General features: G+C 48.5%; 1 protein-coding gene across 1 annotated transcript in view; it reads right to left on the reverse strand.

The window, feature by feature from the left end:
• Positions 1–19,154, reverse strand: part of cicb (capicua transcriptional repressor b) — a 69,419-nt gene extending 50,265 nt beyond the window's left edge. Inside the window, 3 exon segments of the mRNA XM_080768745.1 lie at positions 4,851–5,712; positions 5,714–9,062; positions 18,944–19,154. Coding sequence (XP_080624871.1) covers positions 4,851–5,712; positions 5,714–8,881 — 4,030 coding nt within the window. The 5' untranslated portion in view covers positions 8,882–9,062; positions 18,944–19,154.
• Positions 19,155–19,766: the final 612 nt, after the last annotated feature.

Raw genomic sequence — 19,766 nt, forward strand, 5'->3', positions numbered from 1 at the left:
CTTGAAGCGACGCATGAAACTTTGTGTGTGAAACCCCCTTCTACATTTCATGTACATGATATGATGTATTGTATAATAATATATATAGTGTGTGTGTGTGTGTGTGTGTGTGTGTGCGTGTGTGTGTGTGTGTGTGTGTGTGTGTGTGTGTGTGCGCGTGTGTGTGTGTGTGTGTGTGTGTGTGTGTGTGTCTGAGAGACAATGCTTGTGGTTTCCGAGACTAGTGCTTCCGTAACACTTGCCATGCAATGTATAGTTTGCATACCACTGTTTCTCAACCGATGATATATGGACTAGTGGTCCATGAGAAAATGTTTAAAAATATAAATAGAATGCCTTTGTGTTTAAATAATACAGTATTTAAAAAGTATCAAATGTAAGAAAATATTTGAAAGCTAATAAATAGATTAAATCATGAAATTAAAAGTGTTAGGGGCTTGATTTCATTCATTGTACGATAGTACCTGTATGCAACAAATTATATCAAGTGAAAGGCATTATTTAACTGAAATATATGAGTGGTCCAGAGCCAAAAGATATATGTTTTAATTATTTTCTTTTGAACCACGTGCTGATCTATTCCTATGCCACCGTTTCCGTTATTCCATTCTCTTACTTTATCCAACCTTCCATTAAACCCGCATTCTGAACGGGAAACCCTTTTGGTGTTTTAAGCATTATGTTATACTTTAGCTATTGAAAAATAGCAGATCTACAAGCTCATAGCGTGAGCTTGTATAGGTCTGCTATTTTTGAAAGATCACAAGCCAATGTTTTTAGCTCAAATGTTTGCTTCTGGGGTCCCTGGAACAACATATTTTCAGATGGGGGTCGGCGGCCAATTTCATATAATGTCTGGGGGTCCTTGACATGAAATATTGAGCACCACTAATGTAAGAAACATAAGTATTTCAGAAAACTGTCATGATTTAGAAGACATTTTGTAGAATCGAGCTCAGGTCGAAATGGGTTAAACTCAGACTAACTGATATTATGACATTTCCTAATAGTGATGACTCAATCAGGCAAGCTGGAACAACTACTCTTCTTGAGATTCTAGCTCCCTTTTCTGTGGAATTCTTTAACCTCAGACTTCCCAGTAACTGACAACATTGACACACTTCCACGGAACAGTGCACGTTGCAAGTTTAGTGCACTGTTCCGTGGAAGACAATAGAAAGGGCCCTATCTTGCGTCAGAGGCACTATAAAACCGTAATTTGGGGATTACGAGCAAATGGAATCGCCACCATGCACGGCACAAATCAAATCGAAACAACACGCCCACACCTCTATACCCGCAAATATAGGAGTCGGCAAAACTCCTCTTGCCCACCAGTTCCTTCCTGCACGTGGACTGGACAGACCAGTGCTAAACACCAGTGAGCTTATAGAGGTCATTAGCGGTGGTGATCCCAGCACCATTCCATTGGCTGACCCTGGGCTGACCTGGTCCGTGCCAGTGCTGGTGACAGGGCTTCCCGGCTTACCCACACGGCACACCACTGACCCTGGGCTGACCTGGTCCCTGCCACGGGGCAGTGCTGGTGACAGGGCTTTACCCACACGGCACACCGCTGACCCTGGGCTGACCTGGTCCCTGCCATGGGGCGGCGCTGGTGACAGGGCATTACCCACACGGCACACCGCACGGGACCGGCTTTTAACCATGCTAGTTTAGCACTGCGTTACGGGGCAGACAGAAGGCTAATAGGAAGACGCTGGAGGGAGGTCCATATGCGACAACAGCATGCACTGCTGTGAGGGCTCTCTCTCTCCGTGCACGAATACACACACACACGCACGCACGCACGCACGCACGCACGCACGCACGCGTAATGCTTACTGGTAAAATAAAGAAGACGTGCTCATTTAAAGGTTTTCAATCATATCAGGGTGTATGAAACCGGCTATACAGTACGCTTGAGTTATGCTATTTGTATTTGTACCTATTGTGATATAAATGATATTGAGAATGAGTTCCATTTTCTTTTCTATTGCCCGTTGTATCATGAGCTACGTCAAAAGTTATTTAACAGATGTAAAAAATATAGATCTGACGTGGTTAAGTGATGCAGAGCGACTGAGATATTTGCATTAGCAGAATATATAGAGAAAGCTTGGGACATATACGGACAAAGAAAACTTATGTGATGTATATATATATATATATTTTTAATGTTTTTGCTTATTTCTGTTCTGTTTTTACCAAATACTTGGTGTAGCTTCTGTGTGAGAAGTGAACGTGATATTGTTTATTTATGTTGTTGGTGTCTTATAATCCCGTAAGGGATGGGTCTTAACGACAAGACACGAAAAATAAAGATTCATTAATCATTCATTCATATACTTAGTTTAAATAAGTATAAATCACTCTTTAATGTTTTCTAAAGTGGACTCACAGCTTAATTTTTTTTCAGATATCAAAATGCTCTGGAGCAACTCTATGGTGTCACGGAATAACTATTTACAATACAGTTCTACAAGCTACAGTACAATCAGAGTGATATTTAAATTCCAAAACAACAACACCAAAATGTACATGTTTCTATTACATTTAAAGAGAGCTTGTCCTTAATTGTCCCCTGGAATTTATGTGGCACATTTCAGTTGAGCGCTGAACACCACAGCTCTGTAGACTGAAAGTACGCTGTCTCAATTGTCATTTTATTTAATCATCAAAATGTACATCTACAGGACTGTAATGTAAAGTAATGTAATGTATGAGCAAATATATGGAGAGTGGGGAAATCACAGACTGAGGTGAAAAGTAATAAATTGCAAATGTCTGTCAGTTTTCTTTTGTCTTTTATTTTTTACACTGATGCCTTAAACTTAAAGGACCACTTCACCACTTTTCAACCTCTCTTCATATAATTGGTCCTCACTAATGTTCATGATAAAACACTACCATTTTTTCCTACTCGGTCTGTGTCTCATAGGAGGGCTTTGGGCAGTTCGGACGGACGCCCAACCAGTGACATCATCATTAGGCAGATTTTGTTTTAAACAAGATTTGTTTTCAAATACATTTAGATTTGTATTAAATGAGAACGAGGGCTTCAACTTTTGCATTGCAACTTTTCAGGAAAAGAAAGCCTGCCGTTTCTATTAGCTTGGATTCACCATCGATGATGTCACTGGTGGACGGGTTTCTGAACTGCCCACAGCCCTCCTATGAGACACAGACTGAGTAGGAAATAATTGTAGTATTTTATCATGAACATTAGTTAGGACCAATTATAGGAAGAGAAGTTGAAAAGTGGTGAAGTGGTCCTTTAATTGTTATAGTTAAGTCTTCAACATGGCATTCTGTGTGTGTGTGTGTGTGTGTGTGTGTGTGTGTGTGTGTGTGTGTGTGTGTGTGGGCGTGCGTGCGTGCGTTCGTGTGTGTGTGTGTGTGTGTGTGTGTGTGTGTGTGTGTGTACGAGTGCAAGTGCATACTAAAGTGAAAAAAGGAACGAGCGCGAACCAAACACGCACACACCCAGTAACCTAATGATTCATCTGATTTAGAAAATGTCCGCCTCACACTTTAGCTTCATTTGCAACGAGGCTAAAGAACTAATTCACTTTCTGTGTCTCTTTCAAGTCCTCCTAGCAGAAATATAATTTGGGTTTCTCTGTGAAACGTATTCATCTATTTTTCAATTTCCGAGAAAAGGAGCCTCTCTCGCGCCGACATTGGTGTAAAAATAACCTCTCTCTCTCACTGCCGGGCCAATGAGCAGAACTTCCTTATCAAGCCCCTGCTATGTAGCCGCAGCACACGGCTAACAAAACACACACCCTCTGGTATGCCACGAATTGCTATTTATTTTGAATTGTAACGTTTTGCATTCGTCTTATTTATTGGTCCCTCTCGTATGACGTTTGTACTTTTGTATATCTTTTTCTACTGTCTGAATATCTGTCTATTTGTATTGTCTGTTTTTAGAGCACTTGAAACAAATTCCAATCAACTCTGTTGACATGGCAATAAAGTATTGAATCTGGAATCTTATATTACATGTACACTATATACGGTATACATACATACACTGTAGATATTGTTTTATATATACAACACACACACACACACACACACACACACACACACACACACACACACACACACACACACACACACACACACACACACACACACAGTCAGTCACACACATACTAGTATATAGGCTACAGTATATCGGCAGAAAGACAGAAAAAAAGAGTATAGTTCAAAATATTCACCATCCATGACCAGAGATGGATGTCGGCCCACCAACACAGTGGTATAGAGACTAATTCCCTCTCCAAGGGACTCCCCACAGAATCATTTAATAATAAATAAATAAAATAATAAGTAATAATAAGTATTTATTATTATTATTATTATTATGATTTTCAGTGGAAAATGGAAAGCAGTCTATCTTTTAGGGCCTTCATTTTGTACAGAGCTACACAATCTAAGAATGTGCTTTAACTCAAACATAAAATACTCCAACCTACTCTATCTTTATTTATTTTTCCTTAACAACTGCCGCATATACTTTACAGTTAGAGTTTATTTGCTCGCGTCATTCCTCGTGAAGTGCTATTTCACCGAACGCACACGTCGACACGATGTGGATCTGCTTGTTGTGTTGCTGCTGTGTGTCCTGTTCTTGTTATTATTAGAATAATTGCTGGGCTTTTCACAAATCCTCCAAAACGTCCTATTCCTCTCTAGTGGTCAATGGATTATCAGACCAAACACACAGTCACACACAGTCACACACAGTCACACACACACACACACACACACACACACACACACACACACACACACACACACACACACACACACGCACGCACACAGCAAGCAACTCTGACCTGTGCCGGGCCGTCCCATGATGATGTCCTTGCGCGGGGGTGCAGGGTGCAGGCTCTCCGCTGGGAGGATGAGGGGCAGCAGGGCGGTGGGAGACGGGTGACAGGGCACCGGCTGCTGGACCTCACCTCCGAACGCCGTCCCTCTGTCCCCCGGCGGGGGTCCGGCCACGGGCTGGCAGGGCACGGCGGACGCCGCCGTCGTGACCACGGCGAGGGACAGAGTGTGTAGTAGGCCGGGGTTGGTTGGCGCGGGGGCGGGGCCGGCAGTGGGCACTAGGGACGCCGGCAGCGTCGGAGAGACCAGCAACAGAGTCTGGGCGGCGTTCCTCAGGAGGACGGCGCCGCTGGCAGCGTTGATGGGAACGGGCACCTGGAGGAGGCCGGCGAGGGGCTGAGGGGGGAGGGGAGCGATGGTCGGCTCCCCTCCCTCTCCTCCGTCTCCTCTCCCCATGAGGGGCACCTCGGTGAACTTGGCCAACAACGGAACCTCGGGGTTCCGCACGATGACCGGGGAGTCGCGCAGGGCCTGCTGGGAGACCGGGAGCGCCCGCCGGGACGGCCCCCCTCCTCCTCCCTCCGGGGGCAGGGGAGAGGGGGGCGCGGGCGACACCAGGAGAGGAGGGGGGGACGCGGCCGTGGCAGTGGAGGAGGAGGAGGGGGGCTGAGCGGAGGAGGAGGGGGCGGCGACTCCCCGCGGACGGGGGAAGGTGGGTGCGGCGTGCGGCGCGCACGAGTGCGAGGCGGGAGTCTGTTGTGGAGAGAGCACCCTGAAGGAGCCGCGGAGCTCGCCCTGCTCCGGCTCCGCCTTGGGGGCGTGGTAGTCGTGGTGGTGCGAGGAGGGGGGAGGGGGCAGGGGGGGGAGGAGGGCCCACGTCGGCCTTGCGTCTGCTGGGGCTCATGGGCACCGTGAACGTCAGGTTGGTGTGGAAGGAGGGCTGGACGCCCGCCGCCTGTCTCTCTCCTCCTCCCGCCGGGACCGGGCCTTTGCCTCCTCCCCCTGCCGCTGCCGTCCCGCTGGGCTGCCGGTGGCGGCGGTGGGAGGAGAGCGGGACGGGCGAGGCGGTGATGGGGGAGAAGTTGGCCGGCCGAAAGAGGGGCGACGGCGAGGGCGAGGGCGCGGGGGAGAAGGGCGACTGGTTGGAGATGGGGGAGAAGGAGGGCGTGCCGGAGCGCGAGCTCCCCAGCGACACCAGCATGGTGGCGGCCTCGCACTCGTCGAAGTCGAAGCGCGAGGAGAGCTCGTGGGGCAGCAGCAGCGAGGGGAGCGCCAGCCGCGGCCGCGAGTCCCCGCCGCGGCTGCTGCTGCCGGCCTCGCTGCTCTCCCGGGACGTGTCGTCCCAGTCCAGCTCGCTGCTCGCTCTCCCCCGCAGGTCGGAGGGGGTCACCGTGCCCGAGCTGCTCCCCCCGCGCTCCCCCCCTCCCCCTGCCCCGCCCACCTCCATCTCCTTGGTCCTCATGGACAGGTGTCGGGAGCAGTAGCCGCGGCGCTGAGACTCCTTCATGCAGCCGTCCCGCGAGCACAGCCTCCGCCACTGCTTGCCGTTGAACTTCTTGCGGATGCCGTTGGGCGTGCACACCACGTCGCCCTTCTTGTACTTCTGCTGCGCCAGGGAGAGGGGCGTCCGCGAGCGCGACGACGCAGAGGAGGTTGACCCCGAGCCGCCGCCGCCACCGCCACTGCCGGGCGTCGGAGTCTGTGTGGGCGTGGACTTGGACGACGGCAGGCTGGGCAGCGCCGGGGAGGAGGAGGAGGGGGGAGGCTGGGGGCTGGCCAGGGTGGCCACCACGTGCGGGGCTCCTCCCCCCGGGCCACCGCGGACCACGGCGAGGTGCGGCGAGGAGGTGGGAGGGTAGCTGGGGGGCTTGGAGAGGATGTGTCGGTGCTGAGGGGTCCCCGTCCTGGGCTTGGGCGGGGTGCCGGCGAGGCCCATGTTGAAGCGGGACACCTCCATGTCCTCGTCCGGCGGCGTGTTCGGCGGCTGTTTCCGCCCCTCGTCGTGACCGTGGGCTCCTCCTCCTCTGCCGGCCGCTGCGCCCGCCGCCGTGGCGCTGGCGGCGGGGTGGAGGGGCGGGTGCACGTTGCCGTAGCGGTGGCCCCCGACCAGCACCACCCCCGGGGGGGAGAGGCCGTGCCCCAGCCGGCCGCCCCCGGCTCCCAGGACGCCCATGCCGATGCTCAGCTGGCACACCTCCCTCTCCACCTCCATCTCCTCCCGACGCTCCCGCTCCTCCCGCTCTCTCTCCCGCTCTCTCTCCTTCTCCCTCCCTCCGTCCAGCTGCGGGACGTCCCAGGGAGGCGTGAGGAGCCTCAGGCTCTGTCGGGACACCCACACCGCCTGGGCTTTGTTGGCTCTCCTCTTCTCCTGCTCCTCCACGCTCCCCCCTCCTCCTCCCCCCCCCTCCTCCTCCTCCAGAGTGTCTCTGTCGTCGCGGAGGAGCACGCGGTAGGGGAAGGACACGGCGGGGTGCGGGTCCACCTGGGACACCACCCCCTCCCTGTACACCAGCGGGCCCCCGTCCTCCCCCCCTCCGAAAGGCACGCACACCCGGGTGGCCGCCGCCACGGCCGCCGTGCCGGGCGGCGCCGCGTCCAAAATGAACTCCACCGCCGCGGAGGAGGAGGCCCCGCCCCCGCGGAGGAAGGGGTACTGCGTCAGCCCCTCCTCCCCCTGGAGCTGGATGTCCACGCTCCCCCCGTTCACCCTGCGCACCACGCCGGGCCTGAACACCGGGGAGGAGGCTCCCCCCGGGGCTCTGGCGCTGTTCCTCCTCAGCCGGCGGGCCAGGACCCTCTGGTTCTTCAGGCCCTTGGCCAGCGCCTCGGACAGGCTGACGTCTCTGGGGAGGGAGTTGAGGAGGAGGAGGGGAGGCGTGGGGTGGTGCGAGGGGCTCTTCCCCCCGCGGTGGTTTGGCACCGACGACGTCTCCGCGGCGGCTGACTCCAGGTCAGCGGAGTGTTCGCTGGCCGTGTCGGTGGAGGACGAGCGGGTGGAGTGAGACCTCTCCGTTCCCACCTCCCCCCCGCCGTGGGGTTCCGCTGTCCTGGGAGCTCCGCCTCCTCCCACCTCCATGGAGGCGACTCCGCTGAGACGATTGGTGTCTGTAGGTTTGCTCTCGTCAACCGGTGCCAAAGGCGGATTACCTGAGCTAGAATTATTTCTACTAGTATCACTGCTGCTACTGCTAATACTAGAACTACTGTTGCTACTGTTAGCGGTGGCATTGACACCACCACCACCACCACCACCACCACCACCACCAGCAGCAGCAGCAGCAGCAGCAGCGGCAGTACTTGCACCGTTACCGTTAGTATTACTGTTGATGCTACTGCTGATGCTATTGGACATGCTGTTCAAGCTGTTACTTTTACTGTTACTCTGACTCGTGTCACTGTAGTAACTGTTGTGCGTGGGCCCGGCGGCCAGGATGCTGGCATTAGCGCTGCTAGCAAAGTGCTCATAGGTGTACTTCTTCTTGGGGACGCGGGCTTTGAAGGTGGCCGTCTTCCGGCTGGACACCGAGACGGAGCCCGGGCTGTGATTGGCGGACAGGTGATTGGCGGGGGGAGGCGCGGCCGCCGCAGACGGCGACATCGGGCTGGGGTTTGAGGTAGGCGTGGCTATGGAATGGTTTGAAGGGGCGCTGCTATCGCCGTTGGTCCCCGCCATCTTCTTCTTCTTCTCTCCGTCCTCCTCCTCTTTTTTCTCCGTCTTCTCCTCCTCGCTCTTCTTCACGTCTTTCGCTGTGGACGTCTTCCTGAGCTCCTCGGAAGGCTCCTCCTTCTTCTTCGGCGCGTCGCTGTTTGCGACCGCCTCTTTCAGGGAGCCGACGGTGGGGGGGGTGGTGGGCGGGGTGGGTTTGGAGGGGGGTGCGTGCTGCAGGCCTTTGGCGGGGGGGGTCTCCCTCCTGACTCTGTCTCTCCTCATGGCGTCTTTCTCCGGCGCCGCCTGGGAGCCCCCTCCTCTCCTCCTGCTCCCCCGGGCCCTGGCGGACGGCGGCGAGCGGCCTCCGTGTTTCTTCAACGGCCTCATGCCTTCTTTACTCTTTTTTTCCCTTCTTTTATTCCGTTTTCCGCTTTTATTCGAATGACTTTCGCCGTGCTCCTTTTCTTTACGTTTCTAAGGCACCCCTTTTTGTTCTTCTATCTTTCCACCTCTTTCTGTCTCTCTTGGGCCTGATTCGCCGTCCTTGTTCCTTCCTCCGTACTGTGGGCTGAATAACGAGGAATAGAGAAACAGAAAGAAGGGAGAGAGAGAGAGAGAGAGAGAGAAGGGGGGGGGGTGTATTAGACAGGTGGTCATTTATTATGTTCATCATCAGAAATGGCTGAGATTAGAAATGATGTCATAGCTGGAAGTCTGCGCAGCACTGCACTCAGCCTCACACGCACTGCCTCGGTATGTGTGTGTGCGTGTGTGTGTGTGTGTGTGTGTGTGTGTGTGTGTGTGTGTGCGTGCGCGCGCTTGTGTTTTGTGTACACACTAACTCCATACATCAGTGATTCAATCCAAAATGAGGCGACCACCATATTTCTTCTCCCATTGACACGCACTCGTACAAAATGGATTGTTGGCGTAAAAAGTAAAACATGCTTATATTATATTCCTAAGTTCCTGAGTCATGATTCAGATAGAAAGCCCTTTCCTTATAAAACAGCATCTGTATGTATGTAGATACATAGAGTCATAACGTCATCACGACTACATATTGATGGATTAAAAGAAACCACACACAGTAAACTCTGGTCTGTTACTGGGCAAATATAATAATACTAAAAGCTGCACTATGTAAACTTTGCTCTTTACCCTGGATTTGAACCCGGGTCTCTGCACATAGGCAAGTCCTGACGGTTTTTACCTTAGAGCTAATAGAGCCTGCCTGCTTGCTCGGGGTATATATTTCATCTTGACCTTCAGGTCAGAATTTGGGTCAAACCAGAAACAGGATCGTGTCAAAGGTCATGTCTCACCTATAGACACGGGGTCAAAGGTCATGTCTCACCTATAGACACAGGGTCTAAATGTTTCAATAGAAGAGCAGGGAGAAAAATACAAGTTATATCGTTTTAACATACTTTACCATACAGATTGTATAAGTTATATCGTATTACTGTTAACATACTCGAACCATATACAGATTGGACAAAATGACATTGTGTTGCATCAAACAAGAATACTGCAATGAAAAAGCATTTCAGTTAATTATGTCAACAGTAAATTAGCCTAATTTAAGGTTTTAAAAAAGACATTTTAAGTTAAAGGTGAAAAGAGAAGGCACATAAAACACAGAAAAGGCTGCAGGACAATTAGATGAAAATATATTACATTGTTAGTCTGCGCATGACTCCACTTTCCGAGCCAGAACACATGCAAAGATGTGTGCGTACACATCGAAAACACTTAGTCAAAGCGAAATGACTCCATGCGCATCACACTACCCACAAAATGTACACACACACACACACACGCTCGCGCACACACGCACACGCACACACACACACACACACACACACACACACACACACACACACACACACACACACACACACACACACACAGATATAGATAAGCGTATACTATGCAGGTCACCTGATCTTCTCTCCCTGACCCCTCCAGTATAACTGTTACAGTTGACATGCTGAATGACGGGGCACCATTCTCTGTTCTCACACCACGCTGTATACAGTCCACATACTGTACTACTGTGCCATACATACTGTACATGCTACTGTATGTAACAGGTCTGGAGGTGACCGCTGAGAGGTCCCACAGAGATTGAGAGACATAAAGAGAGAGAGAGAGAGAGAGAGAGAGAGAGAGTACATGCAGCTGTTTGGCCGTTCAAACAGGCCTTCGCTGTGTATTCACTAGTCACTGGCAGTGTTGATTTCGTCGACTAAAACTAAGACTACCCTTTTCCACTGACGAAAACTAAATGGAAACTAAATGAAAACTAAGCTATACTAAATATACTGACAATTTTTGTCAACAAATAAAAACTAGAGTAAAATGTTAGGAGGGGACTAGTGGACAAGAGATCCAGTATGAGTCATTTTACACTTGGTTGCGACGCGTTGTGAGCTCGTAGATCTGCTATTTTCAGCAAGTGTAAAATCAGTCATTACGACGACATCGAGGCCCGCCAAAATACATTTTAGTCGACTAAATAAACTGTAGACTTAGTCGACTAAAATCTTTATGATATTTAGTTGACTAAAACTGGACTAACACCAGAACATTCCAGGTGACTAAAAGGTGACTAAAACTAAAAAAAATAAAATGCTGGCAAAAACAACACTGCTATAGTCACTGGGAATTTCCACGGTCTTTGTGGCGCGCACACGAAGGCCTCTCTCCCCTCTCTCCCTCTCTTTCTTCCACTCTATTCTCCAGCATCTCTCAAGTCTTTCCCGGTCTGGTTTTCTTAACGTCTGTCCGTCCCTCCTCTTCCCATGTCACACGGCGGATGTTTTGGAGAAGGAGGAGGGGTTGGGAAAGAAAATAAAAGGCAACAAATTTAGAATAATCTTCCGTGTCGTAATGTGCTCAAACTGGGAGAAATTAAAAGGCTGGCACAGGATGAGGCGTGCTGCTCACTGAGGCAACACAACAAAGAGTAGGAAACTGTGGCACACTATCGCGCACGCACACACACACACACACGCACACGCACACACGCACACACACACACACACACACACACACACACACACACACACACACACACACACACACACACACACACACACACACACACACAGCTACACCTACAGTCACAAACATGTTGTTTACACACACATTCATACGCATGGAAAAACAAAGAACTGTACAAACACAACAGTCATATCAAGACTAGCATACACGCACACGCACACACACACCCGTGCGCACGCACACACACACACACACACACACACACACACACACACACACACACACACACACACACACACACACACACACACACACACACACAAACACAAACATGCATACTCACACACACACGCACCAGCACATCCTGTCCTGGACAGAGGAAAAGTTTGTCACACATCACGCATTAGCCTACACACCCTGCAGTGACCATGTGTTTTTAACTGTTTGTTTGCAGGGGACAAAAACAGCAGCCAATGAAAACTAGTCACGGCCCGCTGCCACTTCCTGCCGTGCGCCATAACATGTCTTCCTGTTTCGTGCATCAACTCCCAAAGTCATTCTGTCACTCATCATTCAAAGGTTCCATTTAGACCTCTGCCCTCACACACACACACACACACACACACACACACACACACACACATGTAGGGCTGTCGTGACCATGTGTACTTACACTACACAAATAATTGCGATTAAGGATTTCATTGTGTTTATAGCATTGAACAAACACATTTATAAAAGTCTGTTCGCTTTTAGCATTCGTATAAGCAAAGATTGCACAGGGCAGATATAATAAATAGTTTAAATAAGAAATTACTGACATTTAATTCCTTCAAAACTTGGGTTGTAGATCTGTTATTTCCTCTGTTTAAAATAAATGCATGAACAATTTTGAACATAGAAATAATTATCTTGATGATCATGCAAAGATATTTGTGATCAGCTCAAATAATTGTGGTGATTGGTGATTATGTAATAATTATGACAGGCCTACACACACACGTGCACACACACAGACACACACACACGCACGCATGCATACACTCACACACACACACGCACACACGCACAGTATGAAAACTGGTGGACAGTATGGGACATATGTAGCCAATAGGAAAATTAAGAGCGACAGTTGGACAGGAGACAGCGTAGGAGAGACAGACATTTGGACAGGAGACAGCGTAGGAGAGACAGACAGTTGGACAGGAGACAGTGTAGGAGAGACAGACAGTTGGACAGGAGACAGCGTAGGAGAGACAGACATTTGGACAGGAGACAGCGTAGGAGAGACAGACAGTTGGACAGGAGACAGCGTAGGAGAGACAGACAGTTGGACAGGAGACAGCGTAGGAGAGACAGAGAGTAGGACAGGAGACAGCGTAGGAGAGACAGACATTTGGACAGGAGACAGCGTAGGAGAGACAGACAGTTGGACAGGAGACAGTGTAGGAGAGACAGACAGTTGGACAGGAGACAGCGTAGGAGAGACAGACATTTGGACAGGAGACAGCGTAGGAGAGACAGACATTTGGACAGGAGACAGCGTAGGAGAGACAGACATTTGGACAGGAGACAGCGTAGGAGAGACAGACATTTGGACAGGAGACAGTGTGGGAGAGACAGACAGTTGGACAGGAGACAGCGTAGGAGAGACAGACATTTGGACAGGAGACAGTGTGGGAGAGACAGACAGTTGGACAGGAGACAGCGTAGGAGAGACAGACAGTTGGACAGGAGACAGCGTAGGAGAGACAGACAGTTGGACAGGAGACAGTGTAGGAGAGACAGAGAGTAGGACAGTTGAGAGGGAGACAATGTACTGTACAGGAGACACCATCCCCAACACCATCCTTGAGCTTAGCCTTGAGCACCAACATTTGTTTCGATGTTCGAACTCAAACTAGAAAGTGAAAACCAGGGAGACCGCTGAGGAATGATCTTTGCATACTTCACTCCCACTTAGGCAGGCCCAAGGAATATTCTCTCTTCCTAACCTTACTTTTTTTTCCCTCCGGTGAATTCCATGTCCTGACGAGGTAGCAAGCCAGACGGAATTATTACAGCACTGAAGTTTGTCCATCACAGACAAAGGGAGCGAGCTGCAGGAATGCACAGTCATACGACTATGACTACAAGTACCAGTACCAGTGTTGCCAAGAGGCGTTCACTTCTTGTGATTTTTGCTAGTCGACTAGTTTACTGGTCGGCTAGTTGTTTAACGAGGCCTACCTATTATGTAAAAAAATATATATTATTTTTAATAATAGTTGTACAAAACTGTGTACATTAGTGACTATAACTATAATCTAGCTGATCTTGAGGCCTACAAAAACAGGGTCAACTGCTAACTAGTACCAACAAGGTCGACTATAGTGGATTTACTAGTCGACTAGTTGAATAGTCGCCTAGTTGCTTAAAGCCCTGCAAGTCACTTGTAAATATTGGTAGTGTTGCGGGTTGCCGTTTTTTAGGGGCTTGTTTCAAAAGTGTAGTTGCTTATTTGGGCTTCCTTTGCTAAGGCTGTTTAAATCCAGTGGCTCTCAAACGTTTCCATGCCAAGGACCCCCAAATGTAAATGTATTTGTCCGCAGACCCATTTGAAAATGGGTGCCCATAGTCGCTTCTTTTGGGCTAATTGTTTTTGTAAGACCTGACGACCGCTTGTTTCTCTTGCAGAATCTGGCAACACTGCCTAAGTTAGTCCCCATTGATGACAGTGCGGTCACAGTGCTGGCTGGAGCCTGTAATGGGAATGTGAGGACTTCATAGTTCAACTGTAGAGACCTCACAATGTACCGTATATGGAGGAGAGATGACAGGAGCTGCACACAGACAGACAGACCTACTGACTGACTGGCTACGATCTGATGTAAGCCCAGAAAAATGTGTTTGGTCATGGCCATGGCCTCCAAAAATGCCATGGGCTTTGGCTGATAAGCAGGCTGCAAAGTGCGCACGTGTGTGTGTGTGTGTGTGTGTGTGTGTGTGTGTGTGTGTGTGCGTGTGTGTGTGTGTGTGTGTGTGTGTGTGTGGTCATGTAGAGATGTTCAGCTGTATTTGAATTTCACATTCTGCTCCAACACAATTCTTCGACGTAACTTTTCAAGGAATCTGGACATGCAGGGTACCTATAGATAAATCCTAGACTCTTTAGAATTAAATAAGGGCTAGTTCTGTCGTGGTTATGAAGACATGCATTTTGGTAGATGGCAATCTCATACCCCCAGGTCTAAATCAGTTCAACATGGAAAACATGATTTTTTTGTTTAGTAGTCCCTTGATTATTGGAGGGAAATAATATTAATAATAATATTATAATTAATAATATTAATATTAATATTAATATTAATATTAATATTAATATTAATATTAATAATTAATTTATGTAAATAAAACGAATCTCCCAACAATGTGATTTGAACTCAGTTGAATTGAACTACTTAAATAATTCTAAAGATAAGATTATAATGTAACTAAATAATATGTCAAACACCTAAACCCCAAGGCTTTGTTTTAAAGTGGACTGGACAATTCTGTTTCAGAATAGGCTATTTGAATGTAATTGTGAGGTAACATATTTTGTCTCGTGACCTGAAATCGTATCAGATAAACACTAACGTCATTCTATCTTGCACATCGATGTGAAACACCGGGCACTGATTCGTCATTTAGAAAATGTGAATTAAAAAAGGGTGAGGGGAAAGAAAGCCTGGGACTTTCAGCGCGAGCAGAGGACGGTGCACGACAGAGACGCTATTACAAAGTTTGTGTCGTGGGCGGCTCTCCGTCAGAATGAGCAGAGGCCAGTTCAGTCATACTTGTCACTTGATCAAAATGGGGGATAAAGGGGCCAGATGTTTGAAGGAAGAGAATCAAGAGATACACACTGGACTGCACTTGCATTCTCGATACATCTTCGCTGCCGCGGCAGAAACCTTGTATGTCCATATTTCTACTTTTCTGTTTTTGTCCCCGTAAATTAGTGCCCTATACTTCGTCACAAGGGTGTCGTATAAAAGCAGGGAAACGTGCAATGCAGCACATTGTGAGGCGTGTAGATCGACTATTTTCACTATTTTATTTTTTAGTAATAAAAAAAAAGAGGAATGGTTTTGGACATATATGGTTTCCACCCGCCTGCAACGACATCATGGACGTTGAGTGGTTCCATGGCGTTAGTGTGGAGCCCTCCTTTAACAGCACAAAGGACACTTTCACACAGTAAACACACACACACGTGAGAAGTAAAACACAGTAACATTATACACACAGCTACACAGTGCAGTCTCACACACACACACACACACACACACACACACACACACACACACACACACACACACACACAGATTCCCTTTGCATTATATTGTCTACACACTCTCACAAGAAATTAATCGACAACTCATGCAAGTATCACTGCATTGAAAAAAAGCAATGATGTCGTTATATCAGATTATAAGAATGGAACCCGTTTTGCTTGCATACAAACGTTATTAGGGTCAAGGGATTCTATAGTCACACTGAGAGCATAAACACACACACACACACACACACACACACACACACACACACACACACACACACACGCACACACACACAAGCACACACACACACACACACACACACACGCACACACACACAGACACACAAGCACTCACAATCAGAAGACTGGATACACATGGACATATACGACATCGACATTACAGACAGATAGACAGCCAGCCATCCCTGATTTACACATCGGCCCATGCCGGTGTTGTGTGCTGCAAATAGCCGATCTACAAGCTCACATCCGTGACACGGATGTGAGGGCACACAACCCACAACACTGGCATATGACGGAGCATAAATTCGGCAACACACACACACACACACACACACACACACACACACACACACAGGGGTCACTCATAAGGAAATCTCATCTCAATGTCAATGCCAGAGGAAGCAGCAGTTGTACGGTGATGGTGGGGAGAGTAAACATCAATGCTTCTGTTACACTGCAATTTATTACTACTCTACTCCACCATCATAAACCAGCAGCACAATGCCAGCTTATTGAACCCCCGCGCCAAGCACGCAACCTATGCCCCACTGCACCATGGCACTGTGTGTGTGTGTGTGTGTGTGTGTGTGTGTGTGTGTGTGTGTGCGTGCGATCTCGCTGAGACACATATGATCCAATACATACAAGTCCATAATGTACGTGATTGACTTTTTTTTTGGGTTATGTCTACCTTGTTCGACGCAGCACTTCTTGCGTGTGTGTGTGTATGTGTGTGTGTGTGTGTGTTTACCAGGCACACTGCAGCTCATCCCTCTCCTAGAAGCGTTTTATGGGGTGTCTGTGCGGGCGCAAGGGCTGCAGTGAGTGGGGGGATAGAGATGAGGAGAGGAGAGGGAGAGGAGAGGAGAATGGATACAAATACAACACTACGGGCTGGTGGTAGAACCAAGAGAAACCCAAGTGGTCGGCCATGGTGTCGTAGCCCATGCCGTGGCCTTTCTAGCGATGTGGCAGGGCGGCTTTTTACCCTTAACTGGGTCACCGGGGAACACACGCACACATGAAACAGCGAAAAAAGGGAAGAAAAGCGCTCTCACACACACACAGTCACACACACAGACTTTGGTTTTGCTCACTGCAAGTGAGTGGGATGCGATCTCATGACGACATGCCATATATGACGAGAGCAACGGAAACATTTTCGTCGTATTTTTTGTGTAGTGAGAGAGAGGGTACGATACTACGCATCGTACCCTCTACATATGTGTGTGTGTGTGTGTGTGTGTGTGCGCGCGCGTGTGTGTCTGTGCGTGTGTGTGTGTGCAGTGTTTGCAAAACTGTATAGAGAACATCCGTTGTAATGTAGTATGAATAAGGCAGCTGTTTGCCGACCAGCGTTTTCTGACTACACACATTGTTATTTATGAAATAAAATAAATATATTGAGGCCTATATCGACCAGGTGGCATCAGCATAGATCAAGAGGGTCCCCGGTTTTGGACCAAATGGCAGGATATACTGCCACCGTACGCAACATCAACGATCAGCTTCTTTAGAAGAGATCATGCAAAAAGAGCTGGAGTTCCATCGGGGCTAAATTCACTATACATGCATGCGTTTACTCAACTGTATCTGCAGAATAGATTGGACCAAAAAAAAAAAGTGGATGTCACTCACAAAAAAACCATCAATTTATGATCTCTGGAGAGAGATGATATAAAAAGAAAATCATAGTCTGTGTTCAAAACTATATCGAAGATGGTACTGATTTTAAAAGCAGTTTTGGAATGCAAGGTAAAGGGACGACACAGGTCTTTCTTTCTGCCTTGTCAGTATGCCTCTCTCTATTGGTGCTGTAACATACTACTATAAGACAATGTCAGGCTAGTATTTGCTGTGTGTGTGTGTGTGTGTGTGTGTGTGTGTGTGTGTGTGTGTGCGCGCGCGCGCGCGCGTTCGGAAAAGAAAAAAACTGTTGGTATCGCCTACCAAAATCAGACAGGCCTAATAATTATTCTGCATTATGCATACGGTGTTTAACATGTAATTATCTATTACGAGCCCCCGACGATCCATCCATCATCCTGGCGAACCATAAAATAAGGCTCCGTTCATCCACAGCTGCTGTCACGAAAAAGTTGAACAAAAGAGGTCGAGCTCTCGGGGTTTTTTTCCGTTCTTCTTTTCCGTTTCGCTCTAGTAAGCAGCTCGGTAACGTTAGTAGTAGTAGTCGTAGTAGTAGTAGTAGTAGTAGTAGTAGTAGTAGTAGTACGCCAGAGTCCTGAATGATAATGACAACGTCAGTGCCCGTCCAGAAGGAAAAGGGACGCGGCGTTCTGGTGCTTCAGTTGTTTTTGTCAATGTTGGGTTTTTTTGTTGTTCTTTTTTTTGCTTCTAATGCATTTTATACACATTGAATGAAAACAACTGAACTACCACGGCGAACAATATTATTATTAATATATATGACTGTCACTCACTGCACGAAAAGGGGGTCGAGGCTGCAAAACCAACGGTCGATTATTATTTCCCAACGGCAGCACAACATTTCTGCACGAACTATGCTCGGTACGTTGTGGTACGGCGAGTAACGTACACAACATCGTAAAATAAACCAGAAATTACCGTAAATTGAACGCTGCATGTTCGGCAGACTTTAACCGAACATTAGACAAAGTTTTTAGGCTGTACAGTGAGTACACCCTCCTCCTCCTCCTTCTGCTAGATCAAGATCTCTTCCTCGGCTGGGTGTCATTCCATTTCTTTGCACGCAATCATACCAACGGTCCCAAAACCGATCGCTGGCAGACAGTAGGTTATATTTTATAATATCATCAGCCCTAGCTGTTGCTAGAGAGAGAGAAAAAAGGGGGGGGGGGGGGGAGAAATCAAGTCACTAACGTTGCTGCTGCTATTCCGAAGTTTCAACTCACCAGAATACAAACTGCTCCTGCTTTCTTTCACTTGGTCAGAGAAAGATGCACGTCGGTCGCATCTGTGCAGAGTCTGCAGAGTCTGCAGACATCCCTCTGCTGCCTGTCGGCCACAACTGGACGCTCCAACCCGGTACTTTACTTTTCCTCCGTGGATCATCTCTCTCTCTCTCTCTCTCTCTCTCTCTCTCTCTCTCTCTCTCTCTCTCTCTCTCTCTCTCTCTTCCCCCACAGCAGCAGCTCAAACGGGATAAAAAAAACTATCAGTCTCTTTTCCACTATAGTCACAAAATGGTGAATGAACCACTAACAGCTGGGAGATCCGACCAATCAGGGATCGGTGACAGGTACAGTAGCCAATCGGGCGAACGAAGGGCGTGGCGACGCCTCTAAGTCCCCTTGACTGAGGGGAGCATCTGACCAATGGGTGAAGGGTGCAGGGCCGAACCGGTACACTGTCCCAAACTTTACAGTATCCAATGAGGACGCCGGGAACCATAGGAACAGTATGGGGGCGGGTCGAAAGGCGGGGCCAAGTCAGTGAGAGCCAATAGAAAGGCACAAATCAGCCCCCTTCTAAAAAGGAGCATGTTTACCATAATTGACAGCGTAAGTGCATCCTTGCTTGGGGTTCATATGGATAATGCATTGCTCATTGTGGTACTTGCTGCAACCCGGGGTTTACGTTCTTCTGCTGCACGATAATGTACTTTTGCAACTTCTATTATAATGTTCCAAGTGAGTTTCATTTCCAAACAAGCTGCTACAAAGTACAAGCAGACACAAACGCAGTTAAATTATAATACGCTTCAATGATATTATT

Source organism: Protomyctophum bolini (genome assembly GCF_963924005.1).
Source record: "Protomyctophum bolini genome assembly, chromosome: 7".
Taxonomy (NCBI): domain Eukaryota; kingdom Metazoa; phylum Chordata; class Actinopteri; order Myctophiformes; family Myctophidae; genus Protomyctophum; species Protomyctophum bolini.